Below are 27,149 nucleotides of genomic sequence, written 5' to 3'. Positions count from 1 at the left end.
TTCCACAGCATGGTATGTAACTTTATTCTTCTATCATAATAATTTAAAGTATTTACACACTGCACAGTCACTCTTTTACACAAACATATACTTACTGGTATATCCATGAACCACATCTAGGAAGTTTTGCAAAGACTGACACATTGTGGGGTTTCCAAGCATAAAAATAAAATCTGAAGCCTTCTAAAAAAGAGCCATTTGGAGTGTCTGTGAAAACCAGTGTTCCCTCTAAGCGTAAGCTCTCCCCAGAGACCATTCACTAAGCTTCAAAATATCCAGATGTTTGGCATTAAATAAAGCTCTTTTGGCTAGTGTGGACTTCAAGAACCAACATGTGCAAATAACATTTTCTCAAGAAATCCCACAGCAGGAACAAGAAAACGCTTTCAAGGAAGCACTACGTTTCTGAAATTTTACTTGTCTATGGGGCTCACAATTCACTACTAGTGTATATACACAAGTATTTGTGGGACTGGGGGTATGGGAAACTAGCTAGTAGACCTGCATCATTTACCATGTACTTGTACTGGGGTATCAACTCTAGGCTCAGCCACCACAATTTTCACAATACTTTTAAACTCAGTGTACCAAAGGGTCTCCCCCTCCCACACACACACACTATGTTAGAGCAGCAAAACAGGAAAGCTCCCCTCCTCTACCCAATTCTACAGTAGGCCAGAAACCACATTACCTAGAGCAGTTGGAAAACCATTTCCAGCTAACTCAGTCTAAACTGTGTGGGCAGGCAGAAAGGATGGGGCAAACTGTCTGAACAGATTAGACAGGGTTCTTGTCAAGTACACAGTTCTGTCTTCCACACTGGCCAGCCAAACCCAGCTAGCTTAACTGGTTTCAAAATAGCATTCCCAGCTCAATGTAAGCGGCATGTAAATCTTTCACCCATTCCAGTGTCAAGTTAAGTCTCTCTGCCAACAGAGAGTCCCAGCATATGCTAAAAGGAGACCATCCCTAATCTGTCTAGCCCTTCATCATTCCATGCAAAGAGAGGAGCGATTTAACTTCCAATTACCACCTCTCACACTACCCAACGAACAAGCACTTAGTTAAGTTTACTTGCTGAACTCAGAGTAATGAAAGCAAGACTATTCCAGTCTGTTATTCATGTATACACAGCACCCCTCCTCCCCCCCAAAAAAACAACCCACAACTACCCCCCACCAACCTGCAACAGCAAATTTCAGTGCCTGGGTCTACAGACTGGGGCTCACATTACAGAACTAAAAATAGCCACAAACATTCAGGCTTGGGTCTGGAGCTCAGGCTATGAAGCCTGGAGGTGAGTGGGTTTCAGAGCACTATGGTTTTTAGTGCCACGGAGTGAGCCCCCAAGCCCGAGTCTGTAGACCTGGGCTCTGAGACTCACGGCTGTAGGTTTTAAAATGCAGTGTAGACATACCCCTTGGAATGCTAGTGACTCACTAATCTACACTAAACTGTTTCCAAGGGAAAAACAGAATACAACACTTAGACCGATTAGCAATCATGACCGGGGGGGGGGGGGGGGGGAGAGAAGAGAGGGAGTGGCACATGTGTGTATTTTTACTCTTGAAAAATCTTTACTAAGTGAGATGTTACCTCTTTCTTGAAATAATTTAAGGCACTAGATTGATTCAGTGACCCAATGGTTGAACTTTATCCCTACCATGCATGAGGACTCTGCTAAAATCCCCCTCTCCCTATATTCTAACACATTTGGTCAAAGCACTGCTTATGGAAGGGAATTTCTTAGGTCACTTAGCACCCCTCCAGCTGATTAGATTCAAACTGCAAGCCCCCATTCAGCCCCAGAGAAGGTGGACAGCTGTGACAGGGACTGTTAAGGAAAAGTGTGCTTGTGTGGAGTGCGCGCATAGGCAAAATTTCCCAGCACGCTCCTTGACATCCTACAGTGACACAACCAATTTCACTTAACCTAGGCAAATTTAAAAGAATGTCAGGTGCTCTCCTTAAGCCTAGGCAACCAATTGATCCCTCAATTTCAACCCATTCACAGAACAAAACTAACAGTCTTGAGGGAAGGGCAATATTCAAATGCCATGCTATGCAATTAAAACATGTCAAATGAGCTAGAGAACACTTCAAACACCCAAGACTGTTCTACCTATGGCACATTGCTGTATAAATCATAAGCAGACTCTGTTCTGAACGATCCACTTAGAGAGAACAGCAAGTTAGTGTGTTGTATTCACAGTAGAATGACTGGTGGTCTTGGGAGGAAATTAAGGATCGAAAGAAGAGGAACACAGAAAAAGTACTTACATATAAAGTTTGTAAAACTATGTAATACTTAGAGGGAGCACTGGGTGGGGTGTATGTACATGTGTATTATACATATTACCCAGATACACACATAAATATTTGATATATAAAAAATAAAGTGCTTTCTATGAGGTCCCAATGCAGGGACATTATAAAACATTTCACCAACTGCAAAACAAATTGATACAATCAAAGAATATTACATCCAACATACATGTAAAACAGAAACATGATATGTACAATCTGGCGGGTGTCCCAAGACAAACATCCCTTCATATACATGGTATATACAGATATACTCTTAGCTTTACTCAATATATTATGACAATATATATTTTAAAACTTTGTTAGAGACAAAAAACCCTACAAAAACGCAACAAGGATTAAGCACACAAGTCCAAGACTAACGGACAATTTGCTATTCTTGCCCACGTCACCATTTCCACTGTGGGGGAAGATGTGCCAGCGCTCTTTCCTGGGGTGCAGTGCCTCTACGTCCTGCAAAGCACGGTGAGCTGCTGCGGTGAAGTTAGCATCACCAGTGGTGAGCAGATCAAACACACAAGAGTAAAAATAGATGTCCTTCACCAGCATCTTCTCATGGCATTTGGTAGTGGCACTCTCCAGTGTGTACACAGACTGGGGCTGAGCAGAGGCAGCATGTGGAAGAAGCTGCCCCATAACAGGCAAAGGTAAGTGACCACTATCATCAATGCGTTCACTCGAGGGGCAGCCGTTCACACACAGCTGCAGGTCCTGACTTTCTTCATAAGCCATGGCCAGCTCTTCTGGCATGCGAATGGCCAGCGTTAGGTAACGTCCAACTTGGCGCACAAACACAGTGGTCCCGATGTACCTGGCGTGCATCTCCATGTATCTGCCACTGACTCTCTCCACTATGCGCAAACTCTTGGTGTCACTGTCTCCTCCACTTGTTGTGCCATCTACAAAAGCCGCCGGTAGGTCATCAGTGACTGCCTGGTAAACCTTCTGCTCTGTGCAGTCCTGGTATGATTTAAAGATAATAGTTATCTGGAAGAAAACAAGGGAAATTAGAGGGGAAATTCATCTCAAAACCATTATCACCACTGTAGAATGACCAAGGGTTGAATAGCTGCCCATCAAGCCCATGCTGACCATCATTCGTTCCTACAGCAGAGTATATCTAACTGTGCACCCATTCCCAAAACCCTAATACATAGTCTAGCAGAGGGCAACTTAAAATGGAATTCTTAAATTAGCAGGAAATCCACAATAGAGGAGGACAGCAACCAGAAAGAGGCCAAAAAGGGAACAGGCTATATACATCACTGAGAGCCACAGCTCCCTCTCCTAATGCTCCCTTAACACTTTGGAACTCAGTCTCATGGAGCTGTATGTGCCAAATAATTCCCATGCCACTATCTTCTGTGGTACAACCAGTTTCTCTCCATTGAAAGAGGAGTGTACTCTAATGCAATTAGCAACCAGAGGGTAAGGGGTGCCACTGATTACGTGAACATGGACAGAATATTCACTGTACCCTCTCTAATATATAGCTAACCCTTGCAACAACCTGAAAATGCTGTAGAAAGAGCACAGTATTATTTCAGCCATCAATTCAGTAGGCATGCAGTGACTAGCTACTCTTCTGTAATTATTTGACAATCTGCTTTTTGTTATTCAGTGTTTGGATTTAGCCTTTATAAACTGGGAGATTTGACACCTCCAGTCCACTAGCAGCTACAGAACATATGTATTACAGGCAGAAGGGAAATAAAATAGGTGGGCTTATACAAAAATGCACCATTCTGAACAAGATAATAAAAGTGCAGAGCAAACTTTGCTTTATTTAAGAGGTGGCTTGCAAAGCGCACCCAGAAGTTTGTGCCTTTTTATTATGCAAACGAATGGCTTCTTAAATCTAAGACGTTTGTTATTTAAAAATCACACAATAGAAATCAGATCCTCCAGTCTTCACAGAGGGAAGCAAGCAGGTTATGTTATTACATTATTTGTTAGGGTCCCTAGAGCTCTGTAGAGGGCTCTTATTTTTATTTAAATAAATGGCATGTCTGCAGTTTCCTTCCAACAGTGAAGAGGAGAAAAATACTGACTTGAACAGTCTAAGGATTTTTTTAAATACAGAAATAAGCAGTATTTTAATATCTGTATGTTCACACTTGACAAACTATATACATCATAAAGCAGGAGAAAAATGACAAACTGCAAAGCAATTTTAAGTACATTGCCGAGAGATTCAAAGTACTCCAAAATGTGTTTGTGAACATTTTCCAGCACTATGAACGTGTTCAGTTTCTAGCAGCCTTTGAATGTTTTAGTTTCAGTTAGCCCCATACTAGTCCACATCAGCTTTTGTTTCTTACCTCTCAGCTTTGAAACACAAGAGTTAAGACTCAAACAGCTGGAGTACAGTCAATCGGAACACCACCTCTCCCTTCTAGGAGGAGGAAGATTAACTTTGTGCCCTTCTTCACTTTCATTTACTAACAGCAAGAAGATTTCCCTTACTATCACCTCCTCTCTCTAGTCCAAACCCTCTTCAAAATACAATATTTAGTTTTAATGTTTCAACTGCCCCAGTTAGTTAGCATTATATTCTCACACATACTGACAGAGCATTCACTATTTTAGTTCCACATGTTGCCACTGGTACTGTCTGACTGAAATTTTCCAATGATTTTTCTTTGCTTTAATCAAGTTATACAGCTGGTCCCAAGCTTGCTGTAGCCAAGCAATCTGTGACATTCATATGCCTGAGCCACAGCCGAGATTGAAGGATTTTGTTCAAAATCCAGACAATATATGAAGTATTTACTCCCCCTTAGAAAGTCACTGCTTTTGTCTAGTGTAGTGAGCCCACTATTCCACTTTACTTCCAATCTTTTATGTTTAGTTCAGTCCAGCAGCCCAGAAGGGAGATATCCTGGACACTGTCTCCTGAGTAATTTGCTGTGCATCGGATTCCCGTGCCTCAATAAATGAAGCTTCCAGAAAACTGCTTTAATACAATACTGCAAAAACAGTTTAATCTAAGGCCCTGGACACAAATGGCACAGCAATGGTAGTGTTCTTTAGGCACATTCTCAACACTCTGCAAGAGAAGAATGATTTATATCCCAGCTGAAGGAAAATTCTGTGCAAGACTGCCCAGCACCTGAGTGAGTCTGAGGTTAACAGCTCAAATGGCTTTAAAGACAACACAGAACTTGCTTTTCCATATAATCACCCACGCTAATTTCCTAACAATCATATCAATAGGCTCCATGACTGACTTAATGCTTCTCTAAGTGCTGAGTAATTTGTCTCTAGTTTCTCAAACCTAAATTTCAATCAGTTGGTCCTGCTTGTGCAGAGGGACACTTTTCCTCATGGTCTTCACCAAGCAGAGAATTTGGATGTGACAGAAGGAAACCAACATTTGTACTCTGCTTCTGGCAAGATACAACAGAAATAAGGAACAGTCCCCACCTGCTCTCATTAGGACTCTGCTTTCTTCATCAAGGGTAAAACTGATACACGGGGAGAGAAAGGCCTCCACACCACTCCAGTCCTGCAATGGTGTTGCACAAGGAGTACAAGCTGAATAGCTATGAAAGGGCAGGGTATATACTCTCTGAGGTCTCCACAATGTCCCCAAACTGGCTAGCAAAGAGATGGCCACTGAAATGTGCTAGGCTTCACACTTAGAGATACAGTGGGCTAGAAGCAGTGTTTAAATTGTGCCAGGGCTTGCCATGGCTGAGCCCTGGCATCTCTAGGCTTGGCAGTTCATAGCCCCAGCACCCCTGGGCTTCCTGCATCAGTTATGAATAAAAAAAATTGCTTGAGTCTCGGCACCTCTCATTACAAATTAAGCACTGGCTAGAATACCCACTTGTGATGGATTTAATACTCCTTACCCAACTTCCTTCCTCTTGATTCTCTGCACCCCACACCTGTAGAGTACTCCATTCCTGGACTTTTGGGGGGGTGGGGGGCAGAGGTGAACTTCACCCTAAATCCCTCCCTCTGCTGCATCAAACTGTATTTTAAAAACAGATGGATATTTAATCATCATTTCAAAATCTTTGCGTCTAAGTTTGCCTTTTGTTACTGTGTGCACATATAACACTTGATGCAAGCCAAGTAAACTCCCACACACAGCTGTTGCTCTATTACAGTGTTCAAAGATCAGAAAAAAAAAAAAGCCAGAAAGGAATTCCAACTGCGGGAAGTACCTTAATGTATTTGCATCTGTATGAAGGAAACACTTTCATAAAGCAAAGTCAGTCTGCCAACCAAGTGTTCTGGGCATGTGTGGTGCTCTCAAAAGTTACTGCAATTATTAGGATGAACCACCCCAAAACAACACTTCCCATTCCCACTCTAAACCAGCCTCAGTTACATAAAGGTTATGTACAAAAATCGTAAATTTCTACTCAATGTTTTGGGCTCAAACTTTCCACTGCTTGGTCTCATCTGAAAGAAAAATGTGTTTCTGGGATGAGCAAAATCCTCTCCACTTTCAGTTTGCTGAACACACAAAAAAGTTACTTTAAAAAACAGATTCTTCTTTTGCATAAAGACCTCATGAAGAGCCAAGTTTTTGAAGGTGAAACTTTCCCAAGCTGTTAGTAAATACAGGAAGATTCTATGGGTTCTCTCAAATACGGAGCAGCTACTGCTTCTCCATCCGTTTACTTATAAAACTATACACCTTTTTATCCATGTTAGCTACAACATTTCAGCCAACATGTTTTAAAAATACTTGCATTATGGGGCTCATCTGGACTAGGATTACAACTACGGTACTGGAGTCAGACTTTAGTTGGAGTGGTTTGGTGCTGCTATTTCACTGCAGCGTTCCACAGCTGTGTACACTTGAATTTTCCACAACTGGAACAAGGAGCTAACATTTTAATCTTTCCCCTTCAAGAGGGAGAGATTTTAATAAGATTACCAGTACTGCAACTCCTTATTAGGCTTTACTTTAACTCTCTTGCATTCAGCCATCAAAATGTTCTTAAGTACTCGTAACTGTGCAACACCACAGGGAAGCAAAAAGACTTTCACTCATATGACAAAAACCAGGGAAATTCAATGCAGTAACTAATTTTGTAGTTACATTTTCAGCCCAAAAGATAACTGAAGAGCTCCCCTTCCTTAAGAACCCAACTCAGCCATATTAAACATACTAAATTCTCTTCTCAGATTCATAAATTAAAATCACATTTATTTGAAAAGGGAGTGATGCACACAGCAGGGAGCAGAATTGGGGCAATTTTTTGGGGGGTGGGAAGGGAGGGCATGTTAATAGCAGATTGTAAAACAAACAGTATGTGCAACATGAGTGAGTTAGCATTGCTGCTAGAACCTTGGCTTTTTTTTTTTTTTTTTTTTTTTAAATTTTAGTGTAGTTAGCTCCTCAGCTTGCATTACCAAATGCAAAAATGTTATTTTATACATGAGGTTTTGCAGCTTGTATTGCATCACCTCCTCCATTGTGCATGAGACATGCAAGCTATTAGCCCAAACAAGTGTTAAGTCATTTTTTAAATCTATATGTAGTATTCACATGCTTACATTAATTCCTGTTTTTCCTCTTAAAAAGAGAACACTATCAAGACTGCAAGTACCAACATTTAAACACCCACCTCCTTCCTTTACTATGTCTGTTTACCACCTCCATGGAATTCCTAGTCATTTCCTCTCTCCCACAATGTCTGGTTTTCTATTCTATATAGATTCTTATACCTCTCTCATTACCGAAGTATCGGAACACCTTCCAGGAGTGCATTAAGCAATGTGACTAATATGGGTTACATATTTGCTATTTCCCCTTCACCTCCCCTCTTTATAGGAAATGTGCTGTTTCTGTAACTCCTACACACACACTCTTCTACCTGGTGTCCTTGGAAACATTTTAGTCTCTGAAAGAGTGAACCTCAACACAACATCTGTATTGCTTACTTGTTTCTATAAACTAATCCATATACTGCAATAACTCAATTTGGCACATTTGCACTATACCACCGCATTTATTATTGATGGATTGTATTGCTGTGCATTTAAAACATCAATGCCTTTGTTAAACATTTCTCCCTCCAAACTACTCTGGCTCTGTTCATTCACTTTCAGTATTTCATTCCCTGTGATTGTCCCCACCCACAAGAACAAGTAAGAGATATTAAGTACAACCCAGCTCACATATCAGAATGCAACATTAAGGGACCAATCTTTTATGGCTACTGCAGGCAAAACCCGCTACAAAAGTCAAAGTTTTTGCCTGCACAGGCTGTATGGGATTAGGCCAAAAAACCATCATTCTGAATTTAGATATTGCTATAGAATAGTCCAAACTAAGTATTATTTTACAGCATTAAAAATCACAGTGGGAGCCAGGAGGCCAAGTTCTATTGCCAGTTTTGCCACTGGCCTGCTGTGATTTGGACAAGTCACTTAATCTTTCTGTACGTGTTCCCTTCCCACCCTTTGCCTATTTAAACCATAAACTCTTTGAGGCAGGGATTGTATCTCACTACACCTTTGCATGCAGACTACTACTATTGGCTCGAAACTCAACTGAGGCCTCCAGATGCTACTGTAATACAAGGAATAATACAAGGAATTGCCTTGAAGAGCTTACATGTGGATTTCAGATCTGTAACAAGATAGCTACACATGTGGAAGAACAAAGTCTACAGCAATAAGAAACTTGTGCAATTATTCTAAGGTGCAGGCATTTTAAATTTATATTTAACATGAAAGTAGCATCACCCTTGTGCCACAAGAAATATTATATACTTTACCACAGAGTTTCCTTTGGTAAGTGATGGCTTGCAAATAAATGTGATCCAGAAACAGTTCTATCTACCTGAGGTATCTATATATCTTAGCAAAAGCTCTGTAGTCAAGCAGACTGCTGAGTATGCTGTTTGAATCAGCAGAAAACACTATTGTGCTTCTTGCATCTTGAAATTAAGATTTATCATTAGTGTTTAAATCTGCAGTTTGAAGTGCATGATCTATTGGCATCATTGGAAGGAAATGTAGTATCTTGATTTAGTATGGTTCTTTTCCAGTCCATGAAAAGAGACTGGGGTAGGAGCAACGTCTGAAGAGAAACGTAGTCCTACTAACGCACTGGGGTAATTCACCAAGCACTGGTTTAAGAAGTTACAGAACTAAAATTTCAGCAAAGGACCTCATGAAACTAGATAACCTTTAAGCCTGTTAACCCTTGAGCCTGTTAACCCAAGTTTTTATAGCTTCCATGTCTAGGGAGTTCTGACTACCAGAAGACAGGAGGCCAAGAAAGCTGCCCTGTTCTGTACACTCCCCCTGAAACTCTTGTAATAGACAATGTCGAGACAGGACATTGAATTAGATGAGCCATTGATCTAACCCAGAACAGCAGTTTTATGTTCTTAAGCAATATTAAGCAAATCAAGTAACATAGTCAAGGTTAGCAGGCTCCAAGTTAGACTAACCTAACTTTTCTACCTCCCCCCCACCCATGTCTTTGAAAAAAATATTGTTTTGTGCACTTTCCACACATACTCATCAACAAATACTTCACTTTTATCCCCTCAGAAATAGAAATGATGCAAGGAGCACAATCTTCATGAACATTTATAGAGCAGAGCGTGTGTGTGTGGGGGGGAGGGGGCAAAAAAACAAAAACAAGAAAAGCCATTTAGTAAGGGAAACCCTGAAGGCTGATAATGTTGACAGAAGTACTCAGTAAGTTTGGTGATGAGATCTCGACCTCACCGCTAACTCTAAGCATGAGATGTTCCTTTCTTGTGAAAGTCCATTTTTCTACGTTATATACAATTGGCAAGGAAACATGCAACTGCTCTTAGCACAGTGAAAGATTCTCTTTTGCTTCTTCCGCTGCTCACGAAACCAGTCTCAGTACCACATCTGACTGCTTCTCCCATAACTAACTTCCTGCTTTTGCCACACCCCCCACTTCTCAAACTGATCCTTAATATGTACTTCTGTGGGGCCTTCAAGAAGTTAAACATTCATTTTTAATGGCTTTCTTGCTCACACTCCATGCTGTGAGCTAGCAGTCGCTTCATTACCATAGCTGAAAGGAAAGATGGGGTCCCTCAAACAGGGCTCCAGGACAATACCCTTCCACTCCTAAGGAATCGACAGTGTGGGAGCTGGGAACTCACCAGTACATTTTCTCCCTAGATATCCATCCCTCCCTCCCTGCCCCGTGCACAAAGACAAATAACCAAAAAAAAAAAAAAAAAAAGACTGAATGAGCTGAGATTATTCAACACTAGAAGTGGCTCTTCTAGGTTCAGGTTGAAGCACATTTGGGAGGGTACTAGGAAGAAAGTACCTTTCACTGCCAAAGCTTGTGCTTTACCTGTTTGAAGGTAAACAGATGACTTCAGTCTCAAGCAAAGCTGCCAGTCTGACCTTTCACAAGCAATGATTCAGCTAGATTTTAAAGAGCCAGCATGCTCATTTTTAGCATAGACATACACGGGAACTTCTTTTCATTCAGGATGGAGCTCTTGATCTTAAGCTAATGAACAAAAACCTTTCCAGAAGTCAGAGGCCCAGGTCTACATGAAAGTTGCTCTGGTGACTACATGTGAGAGTTCATCAAAGTGCACACACAAATGGATATTTGGTGCCTAACAAGCCTTTTACCAAGGTTACTACCCAGTTTGCATGCCTGATTGCTCTAATTACTTGAACAGGCAGGATGCCTCAGACCCTTCCTTTGCACACTATTTTCCCTCTTGAAGGGATCTGCTTTGTTGGCAATTATACAAGATCAAGTTGGAGTTATCAGCTCATACAGTGGTTTTTTTTTTTTTTACACTTTACTCCTTTTAGTTATTTCACTCTACAGAGGCAAGTTTTGCCCTTTCTGAAAATAAAAACTGAGTTCATCCTGACTTCAGACACTAACACCACTGCAAGAAGCACAAAAAGGTCAATATTATTCTACATGGCTGACAATCTCATGGTCCTTCTTAGAATGACAATAGAATGATAATAATAATAATATGTTCTCATTCCAGTTAATTATTCAAAGGGGAGTAGCAGAGCAAGTTCAGTACAATGGAAGTTCTTCCTGCAAAACAGAAGCCAGACTGCAAAATATATGCAAGACAGACCGACCACTTAACCTATGTAGTGCCACAGATGGGACTGTGCTTCTACACCATTCTTTTCTGCTGCTCAGAGGGGCTTGGAGACAAAGTATTGGTGAGAGGAGAGGAGATGCATTACTGGCATCTAGGCCACTCGCTGAAAGGATGTGGTAAGTAAACCTTTCCTCCCCTAGAATAAAAAAAGTCACTATAAAAAGTAGAGTCTTCCTTTTAAGGTACTTATAAGGCTCCTGCAATCTTTAATATATTTATGCTCCTTGCCCTTTGTGAGGGAGGGAAGTACTATTTATACACATTTTACCAATGGGGAACAGAGATATAGAGAGGACAAGTGATGGGTCCAAGGCCACACAGAAGTCCATAGCGAAGCAGAGTCTTGGGCCCAAGTCTTTGAGTCCTATGCTAGTGCCCTAGCCCACTGGACTATCCTTCCTCCTCCATCTGAAAGACACTGGGTTCCCACACTGATGTGCACAGTATAAATCTAGACTAGGTATGAAAGAAAGCAAAATGACATGTCCCAACTATTCCCATCTTGGCTACAGACTACGCAATGCCTCTAATTTAATTAATTCTAAAGAAAAAGGTTCCCTTGCTGTCTGCATCATGAAAAGCAATAAAATAAAAACCTAAAAAACTGAAACTGCCAACAGCACCAAGTGTATAAGCACACTCCTTCCACCCTTAGGAAACAGCCTTCACGTAAGGAATGACAGGAACAGTGAGCCCCAGGCTCTTTTATTCCATGCCACAGAGAAGTGAGAGGCAAGAAAAGCAGGGGGAGCCCCTGCCCCCAATTAAAAATGGCATAAGGATGCCACCCCAGCAGGTTCTGTCTCCCTCTGTTGCCGTTAGGGTTCTGGAGTTTTTAGGGGTGGGAAAAGAGGAAGCAAAAGCATTATACATGCCATGATCTCCTAAACTGCAGAGAGATTTCCCCGAATAAGTCTGTAAGCTAGCTATGGCTTATCAAGCTACACATCTCTCTACCTGCCTGTCAAGGTGGAGGGAAAGTGGGGTAAGTGGACACAACCAATAGCAGTATGGCTCTTGAGGGAGCCATGCTACCAAGGGGGAGTCCAGGTAGAATCTATCAAATAGACCAATCATCGCCCTAGATCCACTGTAATCCTACGTAATGCCCCAAACCCTTCTCATCTCAAGAAAAGTACGCAGAGGAAACTACAAGGTGAGCATCCATTTCCTCCTTTCATTGGTTTCCCCCTGGAATGGGTCAAGCAGTTCATTATCAAGTAGCATTTGATCCAAAATTCAGAATGTTGTTGAAAACAAACTTCTGCAAAACTGAAAGCCGATAGGGAAAGAAAGATTCTTCTCCCCCCACCCCCGATCTCCCCTTCTTCTTCTTCTTTCTTTATTAAAAACCCACAACATTCCTCTGGACTGTTTGCAATCCAAAACACTGCATGACTGCTAGCATATGCAGTCCTGAAAGTAAGGTTGATGAGAAACTGACTAGCTTATTTTCATGCTCTAAGCTGAGAGAAATACAGCAAATAAACTGTAACTAGTGAAAGGTTAGATTCAAAGTGAATTTCTGAAACCTAAGTAATCAGCAACACCAGTAATTAGTTTTAAAATTCAACTAAGTAATACTCGCTATGAGGAGAGTCAAATTCTGCCACAAAGTGGTGGAAGCTCCTTGGAAACTAAATGGAACAAGACAATAGAAAATATATTGTAGGGATCAATCCTGCACTGACAAGATAACTTAAGAGGCCTTTTTCTCTCACTTATAGGAGTCTGTGCTTAGTAAATAAATCTAGGGCTCAGAAAGATGCATTAGTTCACAACATATATCTTGCAATGCTTTCAGTGCAGTAGATACACATCCTCCAGCTCCCACAAAACGGTGTTCTGATAAAAATGTGACTGCCTGGCAAAGAAAGAAAAACCTCAAGTATTGCACAGCATCTATCACTGGTGCCAATAAACCACTTTCAAACATTCTAAAATGAACGCCTTCTTGCAGGCTCCTTATTAACTACTTCTGCATATTAAACATCCCTGTGGATGCTGAGGTGAATTCTTAGGTCAGATTTTAACATTAACATACTTATTATAAAGAGAAAGTGTCAAACAGCACTCCTCCAGAGGGCTTGTGGGGCAGGAGGAGAATACTGCTTCCCTGGCTTTACACCGGAAGTAATACAAGAACTATATGCTTAGAAATGAACAAGTTCCTCCATCCCAGCAGGCTACTGAAATTTACCCTCTCACATTACTTTTACATGTTATTTTAACACATAGCTTCACCTGGGCTATACACACAGCTGTATACACGCCTAGGCATTCTCTCCTCCTTCCATCCCTACCAAGAGAACCTCCCTCTTGTTTTCTACAGCTGCCTAGCAAAACTTAGTATGAAAAAGTATTTTGTATTCTATTAAATATTTTCCCTTCTTGTATTCCTATGTTTAAGTGTCTTGAAGAATCAGCTTCAGTAAGCATTTTCTTTAAAAAAAAAAAAAGCTGCAAGTTTATCTTGAGAGGCAGATTATGGAAAGTATGTCTCTTTCAAGGCTTATTTGGGGATGCAGATTGTGCTTCGACATGAGGGTTCATTAAATGCATCCCAGGTTTTGAATTTTTAGTAGTCAGTCTAGCACTGGTTCTCTTACATAACTCCACTACTGTCCAACCCAGAGATTTCATCTCCCCGCAGTAGTGTCAGCATTAGATGCCATCACAGAACTGAACAGTGACCCAGGAATTGACAGCAAGGCTACTCTTCATTTATCATCTTTACAGCATAGTTGCCTTGGGGTTAAATTTGCAGATCCTGATATAGTTCTATACCTAGCGACTGCAATGAGAACACCCCAAGACTAGCCTATGGGTGGTGGTATCTGGGCAGGGTAAGCAGAGCTTAAATGTTAAGGTACTTTCCCCCAGCTTGTGCCTTAAATGGTTATCATACCACCACTGTATGTCATTTCCATGAGGAACCACTGTGCTAATAAAGGCAGTCACCTTGCTTTTTCTTTTTTTTTGATTTCTAAAGATAGCTTTTTTCTGATATCACCCACTTTTAAACAGTTTATTCTGTAGTTAAAAAAAATACAAAGATATTTTTGCTCCTATGCTGCCTTTAATGATCTAAGATCATCATCAAACATGCCCATGCCAATCCCTCTCTTGGCACACACCTGCTTTCAGCCTTTTCACTTGTTTCCCTTTCAGCTTTTCTGTTCTTGTTACTGGTAAGCACCCTTTGGGGTGGGGGTCAGGGCATGCACCAGCAACAACAGTGAAACTGACAATACAACATTTCAAATGCACAGATATTTCCCCATATCACACTGCCAGTTTTAGCAACAGCCACCTTAAGGGTCACTTGTAATAAAGTTCAGATAAGTGAGATTTTCAAAGTGCTGCGCTTTGAATTTTCATGAAATTCATCGGGCCATTTCAGTTACCATTTGGTCTCTCAAGACTGCTGCATTTTGCGCATCTTCCTCCTTTCACATGTACTCTATAGTTCTTTTCTCCTCTGTCTCAGCTCAGAGCTCTCTATTCCTACGTACCTTTCCATTTGCACCAGTCTTGAGGGTAGGGGTGGGACAGCACTGGAGGCTTGACTCTATTATATCTTGCAGTTTTGTAGATTAACGCAAAGCGGCTAGAACTATCACCCCCTGCCTACACCTCAAAGAATTGCAGTTTACATCCAGTTTCACCCATGGCTAATTTAAATGTTACTCTCTGATCTCAAACATTTTTGATGAGGCAAGGGTGGTTCCTTCATTAAAATTTTTTTTTAAAAAAGGTCCTTTTGTTTAGAGAGGCTTTCTGGAGCATCTATGCATCAAGAAACTACTGCCCAAAAGACCTCCACCCCAGAAGTCTAAAACTAGGAGTATTAAATGATTTAGTCTGTGTTGTATTTTTGTTCTTTGCTTCAAGCTTCAAATTCCACTCACAACACTGAGGGGGGGGCCAGCAAGAGAGAAAAGAGAGAACAATCCATACCTTATTTGTAGCAGTAGCACTGGATCCTGGCACCAGAGGCACATTTGTCACTTGCACTGATAAGTAGTTATTGTCTATGAGAGGCCAGGCACCTTCCACTTTGCATGTCTGAAAGTGATCCTTAAAAGTCCTAAGGTGAGGATCACCAAACAAACCACAAAAGAGGTAAGTAGGAGGAGTTTGCTCCCCTCCCCGAAGTTCTCTGGCTCCTCTGCGGCCACTGTAACTACAGGGGTCGTGGGTAACTTCAGGGTTAGTAGAAGATGTTGGCCCATCCTTGGAGCAGTTTCTCTGGCTCATGAGGTCGCTGATCCCTAGCACAGCAGAATGGTAAACTAGGTTTCCACGACAGACTTTGGAATTGCGATAGGTGCAGGCAGAATATGCCCGCAGGGCTTTGCAGAATTCCAAATCAAAACCATCAAGAGCAGAGTTTAGATGCGAAGTTAATGACACAAAGTCTGTGGTGCACTTTTGGATTCGACATGGTGTTTGCAGCTGGCAGTTACCTAAGCACAAGAATAAAAGGGAGAGAGATAGATCAAACATTTTAGAGCGCAATTCATTTTTCCCCCCTGAACACTACAGACAATAGCCTTTAGGTTACTCATCAGAGAATTTCTCTCATTGGGAAATTTTTTTGCCATATTGCTTAAAAGAAAAAAGTTTAGAAAACTAAGTAGCAGTATAGACTGCCTCTCTCAAAAGGCTGAGGTGACCTACAGGTGACTTAGTTTCCATGAAAACAATGGCAGGTAGCTGATTTAAAAACCATTATATCCTGCCAAATACAAACCCAGTGTTTCTTCTCCAGATTCTATCAAGATGATATTGCAAACCCATGCTTCAATTAATCACTTAGTTGATAATTATATCTCCATTAGTCTTCTAATGTTTTTCATGACAAAAAAGTTAAAGGTTTTAGTTTGTTGGTAAATCATATTCCTGACAAGAAAGGTGATTTTGCTATAAATTTAAACATACAGATTAAGTCTTCTACTGTAGCAAATGACCCACGTGGTGCAGAGATCACAGTTACACCCTCCTCAAGAAGGGAAAAAATGCAGGCCATAAACTCAGTTTACTTTCATTCTTGGGCACTGCCACAGCTAGTGCTTCAGTAGTCATTTTCTTTATACCAATGAAAAAACCCTTTACACTACACTTTAAAACTACAGTTAAGGTTTTGTCAACTGTGGAAACCAAGCATTGCAATAGCACCTTATAACTTGGGATACGGAGGGCGTGTGTGGGTGGAAACAGAAGTAGATCATGAAATACAGGTGGCAGACTTACATTTCAGTTCATATAAACAACCGACTAGTTTCACAGGGTGCCATGATCACCTGGCTTCTGAAGAGGAAGTATAACTACAATCCTGGCAAGTAACTGCTTCCCCTAACCCTCCGTTTCCCTGCCCATTCAGCCCTTAATGTCATGCTTTCAAATCCTCTAACCTTACTCTGCACACACTTACCACAGACCAACTCCTGGGGGAGTGGAAAACAAGACAAAGAACTGCATGTAGTACTGAAGGAGGTATGAATGCAGACAGATTTCATTGCAATTAGAAGCAGAAAACGTGGTTCTGTATATAATATACACCATACTGTACTGCAGAAAACATCCAACCACATTTATTTGAAGCAATAAAATTGGAACATTCTTACAATACCTATTTTTAAAATTGCACTGAGTGGGGAACTTAATCAGCTATTCAATGCCAGGTGAAGAGGACTTGGGCAAGAAAAACAAATAGGTATTCCATCTGAATGCCTTGTGTCCACTAACTGGAAACCAACTTTCAAGAGAGACATCTTTGGTGCAACACTTGCCTAGCTACACATAGATCTATTTAAAAAAATATTACTTTAGGTGCTTTACTTTAGTAATCTACATACCATTTTATTTTTATATTCTGGTGTCATCTATAGCATACTGAGCGCTGTGACCATAATCTCTGCCCTAAAGAATTCACAATCTAGGAAGAATCAAGGGTGATTTATACTATATGCAACACACTAGGATTTAGAAAAGACAAGTGAAAAAGTCTATTTACTTAACATCCGGGAGGAGGGAAGGGTGTAAAGAAGGGAAAAGATTAGGAAGGGGAAAGTTAGATTAATACTTATTGATATCGTATAGATTACCCAGTTTTGGTAATCTTTTACTGAATACTGTGTTATGAATCTTGTTAAAAAAACAAGAGCTATAGGCTTATATCCAGCATTTAGATACTCCTACCTACCACCAAATTTTAGCAGGAAGGTATAAGTGCTTTCAAGATGAAAATGCCTTTAATGAACACTCAAGCTTTTCATAAGCTAACATTCCTGTCTAGGGAAACTTAAGAAGAAACATCTGAAATATTATTTCACCTTCCTTACACCCAAAAATAAATTTCCTTCCAACTCTGAAGTGTGGAACTGGATAAATTTCCTATTAAAAAACAATGTTAGTTTAAATACCCTACACTCCAGTTATATTAAGCTTACCTCTAGCCTAGAGTATTAAAAGTTTTAAACAGTGAAAATAAAGTAAAAGGAATGTCTCTTCTAATTCAAACTAGAAAAATCCCTAAGTTGTCCCGCTACTACCCATGCACTACTTTAAACCCTACTCCAGAGAACAAGAGTTTTAGAAGTCATATTTACACTGGAAAGAAAGCAAAGAACTGAAGACAACCATTATGGCTAAAGGAACTTAGTAACATATAGTTTAGGACTTCACACAATAGCTAGTTGTCCAAGCATCAACAGCTTCCCATTAAAAACATGTTCTGGCTATTCGTTCTTTTTATGAGCAATAAAATTCAGCTGTGTATAAATTTGTTTGAAATTATAAAATATGAGGATTAAGGAGAGTGTGGAAATATTTATGAAAATAATATGTGCATGCTCAGGGGAGTGAGGGAGAAAAGGTATTGTATTTTTGCCATTTTAAATAGCCTTTCCACACCCACTGAACCTTCTTTATACCTATTCTCATTTTTTGCTTGTTCCCCTAGGTTTCAGAGTGAGCAGGGGTTGGTGGTCTTCAAAATTCTAATTAAAAAGTGTTCTTAAACCACATACAAGACACAAGGTGGTGAGGGAGAAAGCAAGCCCTTAAGTAATTTTAACTCTGTTTGTTATTTGATATTCTAAAGAGAGATGGGAGAGAAAATGGGATTATTAGTTTCATCACCTAACCTATGATGACCCTCCTTTAGAACGACTAACTCTCGTACACCCAGAAATATCCAGTCTTCATGAATTTATGACGACAGTGCACACTTCGCCTGTTATTGGTGAACCCTGTCATGATGCCAAGACAGTGCAGATTAAAAAAAGAGGCTCAATATACACATTTTATACATTCTTATTGTTATAAGAACATGGCTCACAAAAGTGTCATTAATGTAAGGTAAACTATCATGGTGATGAGGCAAGTGACATGGGAGCAATAATAAAAGCATGTCTGCCCACCCGCAAAACTACACTTGGCTAAGCAGTGTAAGCTTTTGAAATAAGCAGAAACCATTTCATTTCAAAAGCAGTGCTCTGAGAGGATCATCATTGCCAGGAGGTACAGTCAGAAAGTGACTTTATTAAATCTGAAGGATGCGGTCCTGCAAACACTTATGCATGTGAATAATTCAACTAAAATTATAGATATTTTGGAGGAATTACTACCTAAAGAGAACATTCTTTCACAGAAGAAAGCCATCACTCTAGCAAATTTCTGGTTGAAAACGATATAGACTTTAATGAGGATGCTTTTTGGAATGTTACATTTTCCAACTTTTCTTAAGATAGTTCTATTTTGTTAAAAGAACTACTTGCTTAACTTCTCAGCTAATTGCCACCAGTTAACCACTGGTGGACTAGTATATAGATTAATTTTATCACGGACTTCTACATAACCTCCAATCATTTGCCTGGGACTTTTGCTAAAATATTATTAGTAGAATATGGCTGGCTTTTCACTCTGTATTATTTAAGGGGCAGTTCAAATGAACAGGGCATATCACTTTTGCCCATCACTCTAGTATAGAATTATTTAGGTATCTAAAAATAAGTAATATAATTTTATCACAAATAATGAGAGATACAAGTGGTCAAAGACCTACTAAGATTTTTCTAGGAGACATTCCTGAAGAGATCTGATAAGTTTGCGCCTCGTTCTCTAAAATGATTTAAAAAATAACACTGAAACAATTTAAAAGCCACATGTGGCTTTCTATTTGTTCTGATTCTCATTAAAGCAGCCTCTCCACATGCACAGGGAAAAAAGATCAAGTTCTCATCTACATATGAATTCTAAAAACTTTTTAATCTAAAGAAGATTTCAAATACAGATCTCTGCTTCTTAAGGATTGTCACTCTAGGGCCTGCTTTATAGGGCTGATCTTTAATTTCTATGTTTTTCTAACTCTAATACAGTAATAAAGTAATTCTATGATTTCAATTCATTAATATGAATGTGTATTTTAGAGAACAAAGACAGATTCAGTGACGTTTACTTTTCTGACTTTCTTACACAATGTGCATTTTTCCATGTGACACCTTCTTGCAACGGGCTTCAGTTATCGTCTCTTAGCTATAGAGAATGTATAACTTTAAACCATATTTATTCCCATTAACAACTGAAAATCTTGTTTCTATATCTTCATCATCAATTTCAGATTTAGGAGATTAAAATGAGTTTTTAACAGGATAAACTTTACTCCACCTCCAGCCTGAAGAACTTTACTTTTCCTCCTCCCTTACTCCACACATCAGAACATTTCTCGGCAGAGGAATGTAACTCCCCTAAGAAATATTTTAGAAGAAACATAAACCCTGAAGGAAACTGTACATCACAAATGAGATGGATGGCACACAGCTGATGGGCATTATTAACCCTACAGACCCAAACAGACTAACCAGTCTGATCAAGTTTTACAACAGAAGGGCAAACCACCATGAAACTACCACTCAGTATTAAGGGGCGATTTTAGAAACTTTTTTTTTAAAAAAAAATCAATCTAGACCGGTAGAGAAAATTAAAGCCATTTCATTAAGAGCTTGTTTCCCCTCCCACCATCCCCCAATTCCAGCTGCAGGGAACAGAAGAAAAGCACAAGGTTCCCTCTCTCTCCCCACGGAGGAGGCGGTGGTGCAAAGAGAAACCTGATCTCAGCCCTGACTTTCAGTAAACATCACCGCAGTGAGCAATAAAGCCCCGTGGGTCTAAAGCTCACACAGCAGCACCCCCCTTCCCCAAACGGAGACAGCTCCCCTCCCTCCAGCGATCGCTAGGCAGGTTGGGGAGCGGGGGTTTCCCGGCGGTTTATGTCCTGGGGGGGAGCAGTCAGACTCCCCCAGACGCCGACCAAGCAGGGGCTTCGCTACCCTTTTAAGGCTACTCCCGCCCCCCAAACAAAGCGACTCCCCAGCCCAGCCACGACTGGTCACGAGAGACAGCAGCAGGCCGGGGGCACAGGTAACGTGCCAGCCAGACAACGGGCCCCCGCATGCGAGCTCCGCCCCGGCGAGGAGCTCTGGCGGGGCACGGGGCGTGCCGGCTGCCCGGCTGCTAGCCCCAGCCAGGCGGGGAGGGAGCGCTGCTGCCCACGGCAAGCAGCGGCGGCGGTACCTGTGCGCAGCAGCAGCCCGACGTTGAGGAGGAGAAACAGGGCGGCCGGCTGCGGCGGGTGCAGCCGGCGGCGGCGTTGCTCAGCCCCGGCGGCGGCGCAGGAAGGTGCTGCTCTCCCCATGCCCGTCCATGCAGGTCTGCGGGGCGACGGCGGCGGGACGGGGCTGCTGCATGGGCAGGCGAGCCGGCCTCCTGGCTTCCTCCTCTTCCTCCTTCAGCCCCACGGCGGGGAGAGGCCGTCAGCAGACCAGGCGGGAGCGGGCGCCGCCGGGCAACGCAGCATTGCGGGGAGAGACACAAACACAAAGAGTGAGGCTCGCCCCCCACCCCCGGGACGCGCGGAGCTCTCGGGCTCGGCCTGCGCCTCTCCCGCACCGCTCCCCCGCCCAGCCAATCAGTCTCTCTCAGCTCCGCACTCGCCCACCCCGCCTGCCCGGCTCCCATTGGCTCGCCGCGCCCGTCCAACAAGCCTGACGCGAGCCTCATAGGAGCCCCACCCTTCCTTCCTTCCTTCCTTCCTTCCCTCCCGCCCCGCCTCCGCCAAGCCCCCTCCTCCCCGAAGGGAGTTGGGTGGACTGCGGAGGAGGCTTGGAAGTGATTTGCTGACGGGTCTCCACCCTGCTTTCTCCGCCTCCTGGGCTTATCGTTTTCCTGCTGTGGATTCAAGAAGCGCACGGCAGCCCCCGTGGGAGCGAAAAGTGCGAAGAGAGCTTTTCTTCTGCCGGCTTCCCGCTCGGGGGCTGGGATCTCTCGCCTTGCCTGGGTCGCTTTCTTGTGCTGAGGCACCTCCCTTCCTTCCTGATGAGGGATCTGGCCCCCTAGCCACTCTAGTGCTCTGCCCCCTAAACCCTTTCGTGCTGGGAGCCCTGGCTCGCAAAATGCTGCTTTCTGACGCATGCAAATTCAGTCCAGTCTCTAAATGAGGAATCTCGCTGGCCCTGCGTTGTATCATCTAAGAAAGTGCCTTCCAAAACCATATGATTCTGATGTATTCATCTTCGCAGCAGCCAATCACATCCCCGGGACCGCTGCGCCAAGCATTCCGATTTGGAACGTTGGGTTTGCCAGCGTTCCTAATCGGAATGCAGGCGCAGCGGTGCCGGGGTTGTGATTGGCTGCGGAGGGTATCAATGGAGTCTTGGAGGACTCCGCCCGAGGGAATGACTTCACCTTCTTGACCATGGCTTTAGCTAGTTTCCGATGACTGTCTATCCTTAAATTAATATCGAAACACTTTATCAGCCTGGAGTGACAGACGCCTTGCATCCGCATGCTGTGGTTAAACAAGCAGGTCGGACTCGTGAACTTTGAGTTTACTCTAGACTGGGCGAATTTTAACATCTTGGTTATTTTAGGAGAACTTAGATTTTAGCGACATCGCTAAGAACTAAGTATAAGGAATTTCACAGTTGTAACGCTGCTAATTTGCGTGCAGTTGCTGTAGCCTGTAGGCGAACTGCTGACTGGCTCCCATGCGCTCAAGTAGGCCCCTTATTATGTAGAGGAAAGTCAGACAAGGAGACGGAAGAAGGGGAAATACACACAAACTACAGGGGGGAATTGTTGTTATTGGTAGGTGTGAAGTGAAATCTGATCTTCATGAATTGCTTTACCACGTGAATCCACTTTCTCTTCTTTCATTAGCACAAACATTTCTCCAAGAACTGCTTTGTGTTGAGGAGTTAGCATACCGAGCAAAATTTTGTAATTGCTGCTCGTGCTTATAATAATAATAATTAAGAAATTAAATAATGATTTTAAAAAAAATCCTAGCAGGCCTATCCATTAGGCTGCATATAATGAAGGATATTTGTATGGGTGCTGCAGCCTCTGTCTTGAAACAGTTTCCATTATATACAGGGTTTATAGTTTATTTCAGTGGCTCTCAGCACCCCCACTATAAAAATTGTTCCAGCACCCCTGGGTGTTTGGTCTGAAGTTTGCAGTGATCAGATCCACAGCAATTCCCTCACCTTTTCTTAAGTTGTACTGAAATTTGTTTGGCCATGGTGATACACTTTCCCGCTCCCCATATCTCCACCCCAACCAAAGGCACACAAAAATAAATTAACAAAAAAAAAAGTTTATAAACAGTCATTTCTTGGACTAATCCATTCATCTGTTTATACACACACACACACACAACTTACATGGTAGTTTGTAGGTCTGTACAAACTACTGTGTAAGTATAAAGAAAAGGAGGACTTGTGGCACCTGAGAGACTAACAAATTTATTTTGAGTATAAGCTTTCCTGAGCTACACCTCACTTCATCAGATGCTGTAGCTCACAAAAGCTTATGCTCAAATAAATTTGTTAGTCTCTCAGGTGCCACAAGTCCTTCTTTTCTTTTTGCGGATACAGACTAACACGGCTGCTACTCTGAAATGTGTAAATATAGTAACTTTTTCATGTCTATTTGCTATGAATTAGGAAGACTGCCATAGTTAACTTTTATCAAGCGAGCCTAATTATATATTAAACTACATTATGTTTACAGTGTCCTTTCCCACTGCTATGTCCTGTAGTTGTGCCCATTAAAAAGATCTGATTACCCTAAGGCACAATTCAAATTTTGCATTTTACATCCACAATATCATCATAAAAAGAAAAGGGGTACTTGTGGCACCTTAGAGACTAACCAATTTATCTGAGCATGAGCTTTCGTGAGCCACAGCTCACTTCATCAGATGTGGCTCACGAAAGCTCATGCTCAAATAAATTGGTTAGTCTCCAAGGTGCCACAAGTACTCCTTTTCTTTTTGCGAATATAGACTAACACGGCTGTTACTCTAAATATCATCATAATGGCACCAGTATTGCACATAGGAATGATTTGTTCTATAGACTAGTGGGACATTAACCATTGCCTTTGGAGCAATTTTGATATCAGATGTTGTACACAATTATGCTTTGCGATTTTCTTTTTAGTTAAAAAAAATCGACAAAACATACGACTTAAGTGGACAAAAATCAAAAATTTCAAAGGTAGATCTTTCACTCCATCCTTAACTTCTCCCATTTGGTGATCCATTAAAGAAACATAGAAGGCTAGTTCTGCAGATTTCTGCGCCAAGAAAACTCAAAGTGACTTGGTTTTCTTGCTTGTGTTGACTTTTTTGAGTTACCGTTTTAATGTACATTTTTTTCTTAAGTTATTTATCGGGCTTAAAATCAGATTCTGAAATCCCTATTGAAGCAACATTCTCATTGAAGTCAGTGAGAGGCTTTGCCTATGAGGACTTCTGGTTTGTTCCAATTCTTTTGCTGAGCTCGTATGTTCTGTTCTGTGAGCGGCTCTTTGACAATAGAGGGCGCTCTTGAGTTACTCCAAATATTTGAATCATGAAATGTAACTATGTTCATTGAAAGGAGAAACTACATTTTTGATCTGAGGTGCTTTATGTTCAACTGCAAATTTTGTCAAGCCTGAGATTCAGATACCTAGTATTTGCATTTTTAGTATTATAAAAATCTGTAGTCCTCCAGCGGAAGACGATGTTACTTTTTAAAGTTACACTGCAAGATTGTTCCCAGTCTGAAGTGTCAGGATATTAAATGAGCTGTGATATTGGCATGGAAAGGTCACCGTTAGTGTGCGCTGTGCTTCCGAATGAAAGTTAATTACTAATTAATTGAAATCCACACAAACTTTTTATTTTTATAAACAGTATCAGATTTGTCTGCATGGATTTTTGAGGTTTACATTTAATGTTATAACCCATGAAAGTAAAGATCACCAAAACGAGGGTCCCAGCTGTGAGCTGAAAATGTAAAACAAGAAAATAAATCAAGATTTTTAAAAGGCTCGGATGTTTCTTTCTCGCTTTCTTTTACCCCTAGGAAAAAAGGAAACAAATAGCAAAACAAGCAGTGACCCAGCAAAAAGAGAAATTAAATGAACGTGTAACTGGGTAAAAGTCAACCACATGCAAGAAGCATTACTGCATTTTAAACAAGCTGTGGTTTATTTTCCAAAAGGGAGGATATGTGTGATACCTTAACGGTTCCCCTGTTGATATAATCTCCGTTTCCAGAAATACAACACAAATATCCTCTTGGATATGCTGTTTATTACGTTGGTGTGTGTGTGGAGGAAGAATAGCTGGGAATCAAACCTGGGGTTTCAATTTGCAAAACACGTCATTATATTCCCCACTATTCTTTCTTTGCCCGTGTAAGGAAGGCAGAAGTATCAGCAATAAGTACTTAATAAATCGACTTCTAAATATTTTTGTACTTACATCATATTTATCCCTTAGGGTGTTGCGCGGATCGCTGGAGTCAACGCTGCATCCTGTTCTCCTAGAGGATGGGATACTTTGCAAATTAGGACCTGTATATTAGATCATTTAAAACGTTATGTCCGTCTTCTGAAGGCCTAGGAAGCGTTCATTTCTTGGACCTAGACACTATATTGACGTGGTCCTGGACTTTGCAGACACTGACTAAAGCCTGGAAGTAGCAGGTGCAGAAAGCATTTGGAAACCCCCTGCCAGAACCGGGGAGGTAATGCTCTTCCTGCCCATTTATATCAGGAAACCAGCACAAGCTTCCCTCCGAAACAAAATTAACCTCTCATTAGCCAGAAACTCCCAAGCAAGCTTTAAAACCTTTGCAATCTCCATCTAAAGTGTTTAGGACTCCCCCGCCCCCTTCCAGGCAATACAATTACTGCCATCGGTTACACTTTGGTTTTCCTAACGCAGCCTGAGTTTGCATTTAGCTGCCATGAGACTGACAAGCAGAGAAACTGTCAGTGCAAAAAAGGAAGCACACCAGCCACTTCTTCCTTCTTTAGGGCTCCTACAGAGCTTCCTGAAGTGAAGCCCAGCACTGTCTGGAAGACAGAAATACACTCTCTCACTCACGGACTAGCTTTTGGATCCTTTGGAGCAAGTTCCCATTAATGCCCCCTGGACCTTGTGCCCTTTCTTCCTCTAAATGCTAATAACTGACCCTTCGTTGTGCTCGTTGTCAGCTAAAAAGTGAAAACTACGTAGACCAGCGCTGCAGACCTATGCAGTATCCTTGAAACGCTCCAGGGTTACATCAGTTGAAAACAATGTAGAGCAAGAGGTGTTTATTTTATCGGATGCAATTTGTAATTTGCAAACACGTAAGTGATTTCAGATGTCCGGCGGGATTGTTTAGCGTGTTTTCCTTCCTTCCCACATACGGCTCCTTCGAAAACTAAAGACAGGTGGATTGACGACACACACAAAACCCCGAGCCCCGACTCCAGCAAAACAACTCACCACAAACATCCCCGTGCCTTCATCCCTGACGCTTGCCAGCTGGAACAATAGCAGCAAGAGCGCACCGAGCCATTCGGCTCTTTCGCAGAGCTAGAGGGCAGGGGCAAGGGCGCAGCCCCTTTCCCCTTGGAAGATGGGACTCGTAATGACACCTCCGCCAGCGATCGGCTTCATCGGGCGCGCGAGCGCACGCCCCCACCGCCGCGGAGTGACTGTCTGTCTCTGGCACCGGCACAAAGGGAGGGGATGTGCCTTTAATGACAGCGGGATCTTTCCGCCACCTATAGAAAACAAATGAGGGGGGAGGGGGAAGCGAGGGCGAGCGCACAATAATTCCCTTCTCCCGCCTGGGAAACGGCTCCCTCCCCAAGGAAGACAGCACAGTGTCTCCGCCTCCTCAAGTCCGCAGCCCCCTGCCAGGGGCTCCTGCAACCGCTGGGATGTACCTGCACATCTGGATGATCAGCTGGGCATGGCCGCGCCAGCCCTTCCCATTCGAGGCTTTGCACAAAGGAGCCTTTTACTGGCCCACGTAGCACTGCCTCAATGTACGCTGCCTGCCTCTTACAACCCCCTCACACTTGTTCACGACATGGTATCAGACTTCCTCCGCAAAAGCAGGCAGTGTGTTACAATATCAAAGCCCCCCCCCCCCCAGCCTCCAACAAACCCCTTATTTATTTGGGTATTAGCAGCCCCTTCATAACCTGAGCACGCAAAGCAGTTTCAACAGGTTCCCCCCTCCCCCGACCTCTGCCAGGTTTCTCCAGATGTTTTGCTGCCAGCTGACAATCTGTTTTCCTTCCCTCTCCCGATGGCGTTTTATTATTTACAATGTTGTCCAGTTCTTGGGCTAACATTGAATTTAAATG

General features: G+C 42.2%; 1 protein-coding gene across 9 annotated transcripts; it reads right to left on the bottom strand.

Annotated features, from left to right (window-relative positions):
• On the bottom strand, nucleotides 1-26,839 carry RGMB (repulsive guidance molecule BMP co-receptor b). 9 transcript variants are annotated; one of them, XM_073344579.1, is made up of 6 exons: nucleotides 26,724-26,839; nucleotides 26,278-26,558; nucleotides 25,264-25,355; nucleotides 21,021-21,232; nucleotides 15,402-15,910; nucleotides 1-3,312 (listed from the first exon to the last, which is right to left on the bottom strand). In XM_073344579.1, exons 3-6 carry the CDS (start codon nucleotides 25,266-25,268, stop codon nucleotides 2,644-2,646), a joined length of 1,395 nt encoding a protein of 464 aa, XP_073200680.1. In that variant the 5' UTR covers nucleotides 25,269-25,355; nucleotides 26,278-26,558; nucleotides 26,724-26,839; the 3' UTR covers nucleotides 1-2,643. The 9 variants fall into 9 exon arrangements, 6 of the variants coding, with proteins under 6 accessions (XP_073200680.1, XP_073200682.1, XP_073200679.1 ...); XM_073344581.1 differs by lacking the exon at nucleotides 26,278-26,558; XM_073344578.1 differs by lacking the exon at nucleotides 26,724-26,839 and having other exon boundaries at nucleotides 26,278-26,716.
• Nucleotides 26,840-27,149: the final 310 nt, after the last annotated feature.

Source organism: Lepidochelys kempii, chromosome 5 (assembly GCF_965140265.1).
Source record: "Lepidochelys kempii isolate rLepKem1 chromosome 5, rLepKem1.hap2, whole genome shotgun sequence".
NCBI lineage: Eukaryota > Metazoa > Chordata > Testudines > Cheloniidae > Lepidochelys > Lepidochelys kempii.
This window is presented reverse-complemented; position numbering and strand designations above follow the sequence as displayed.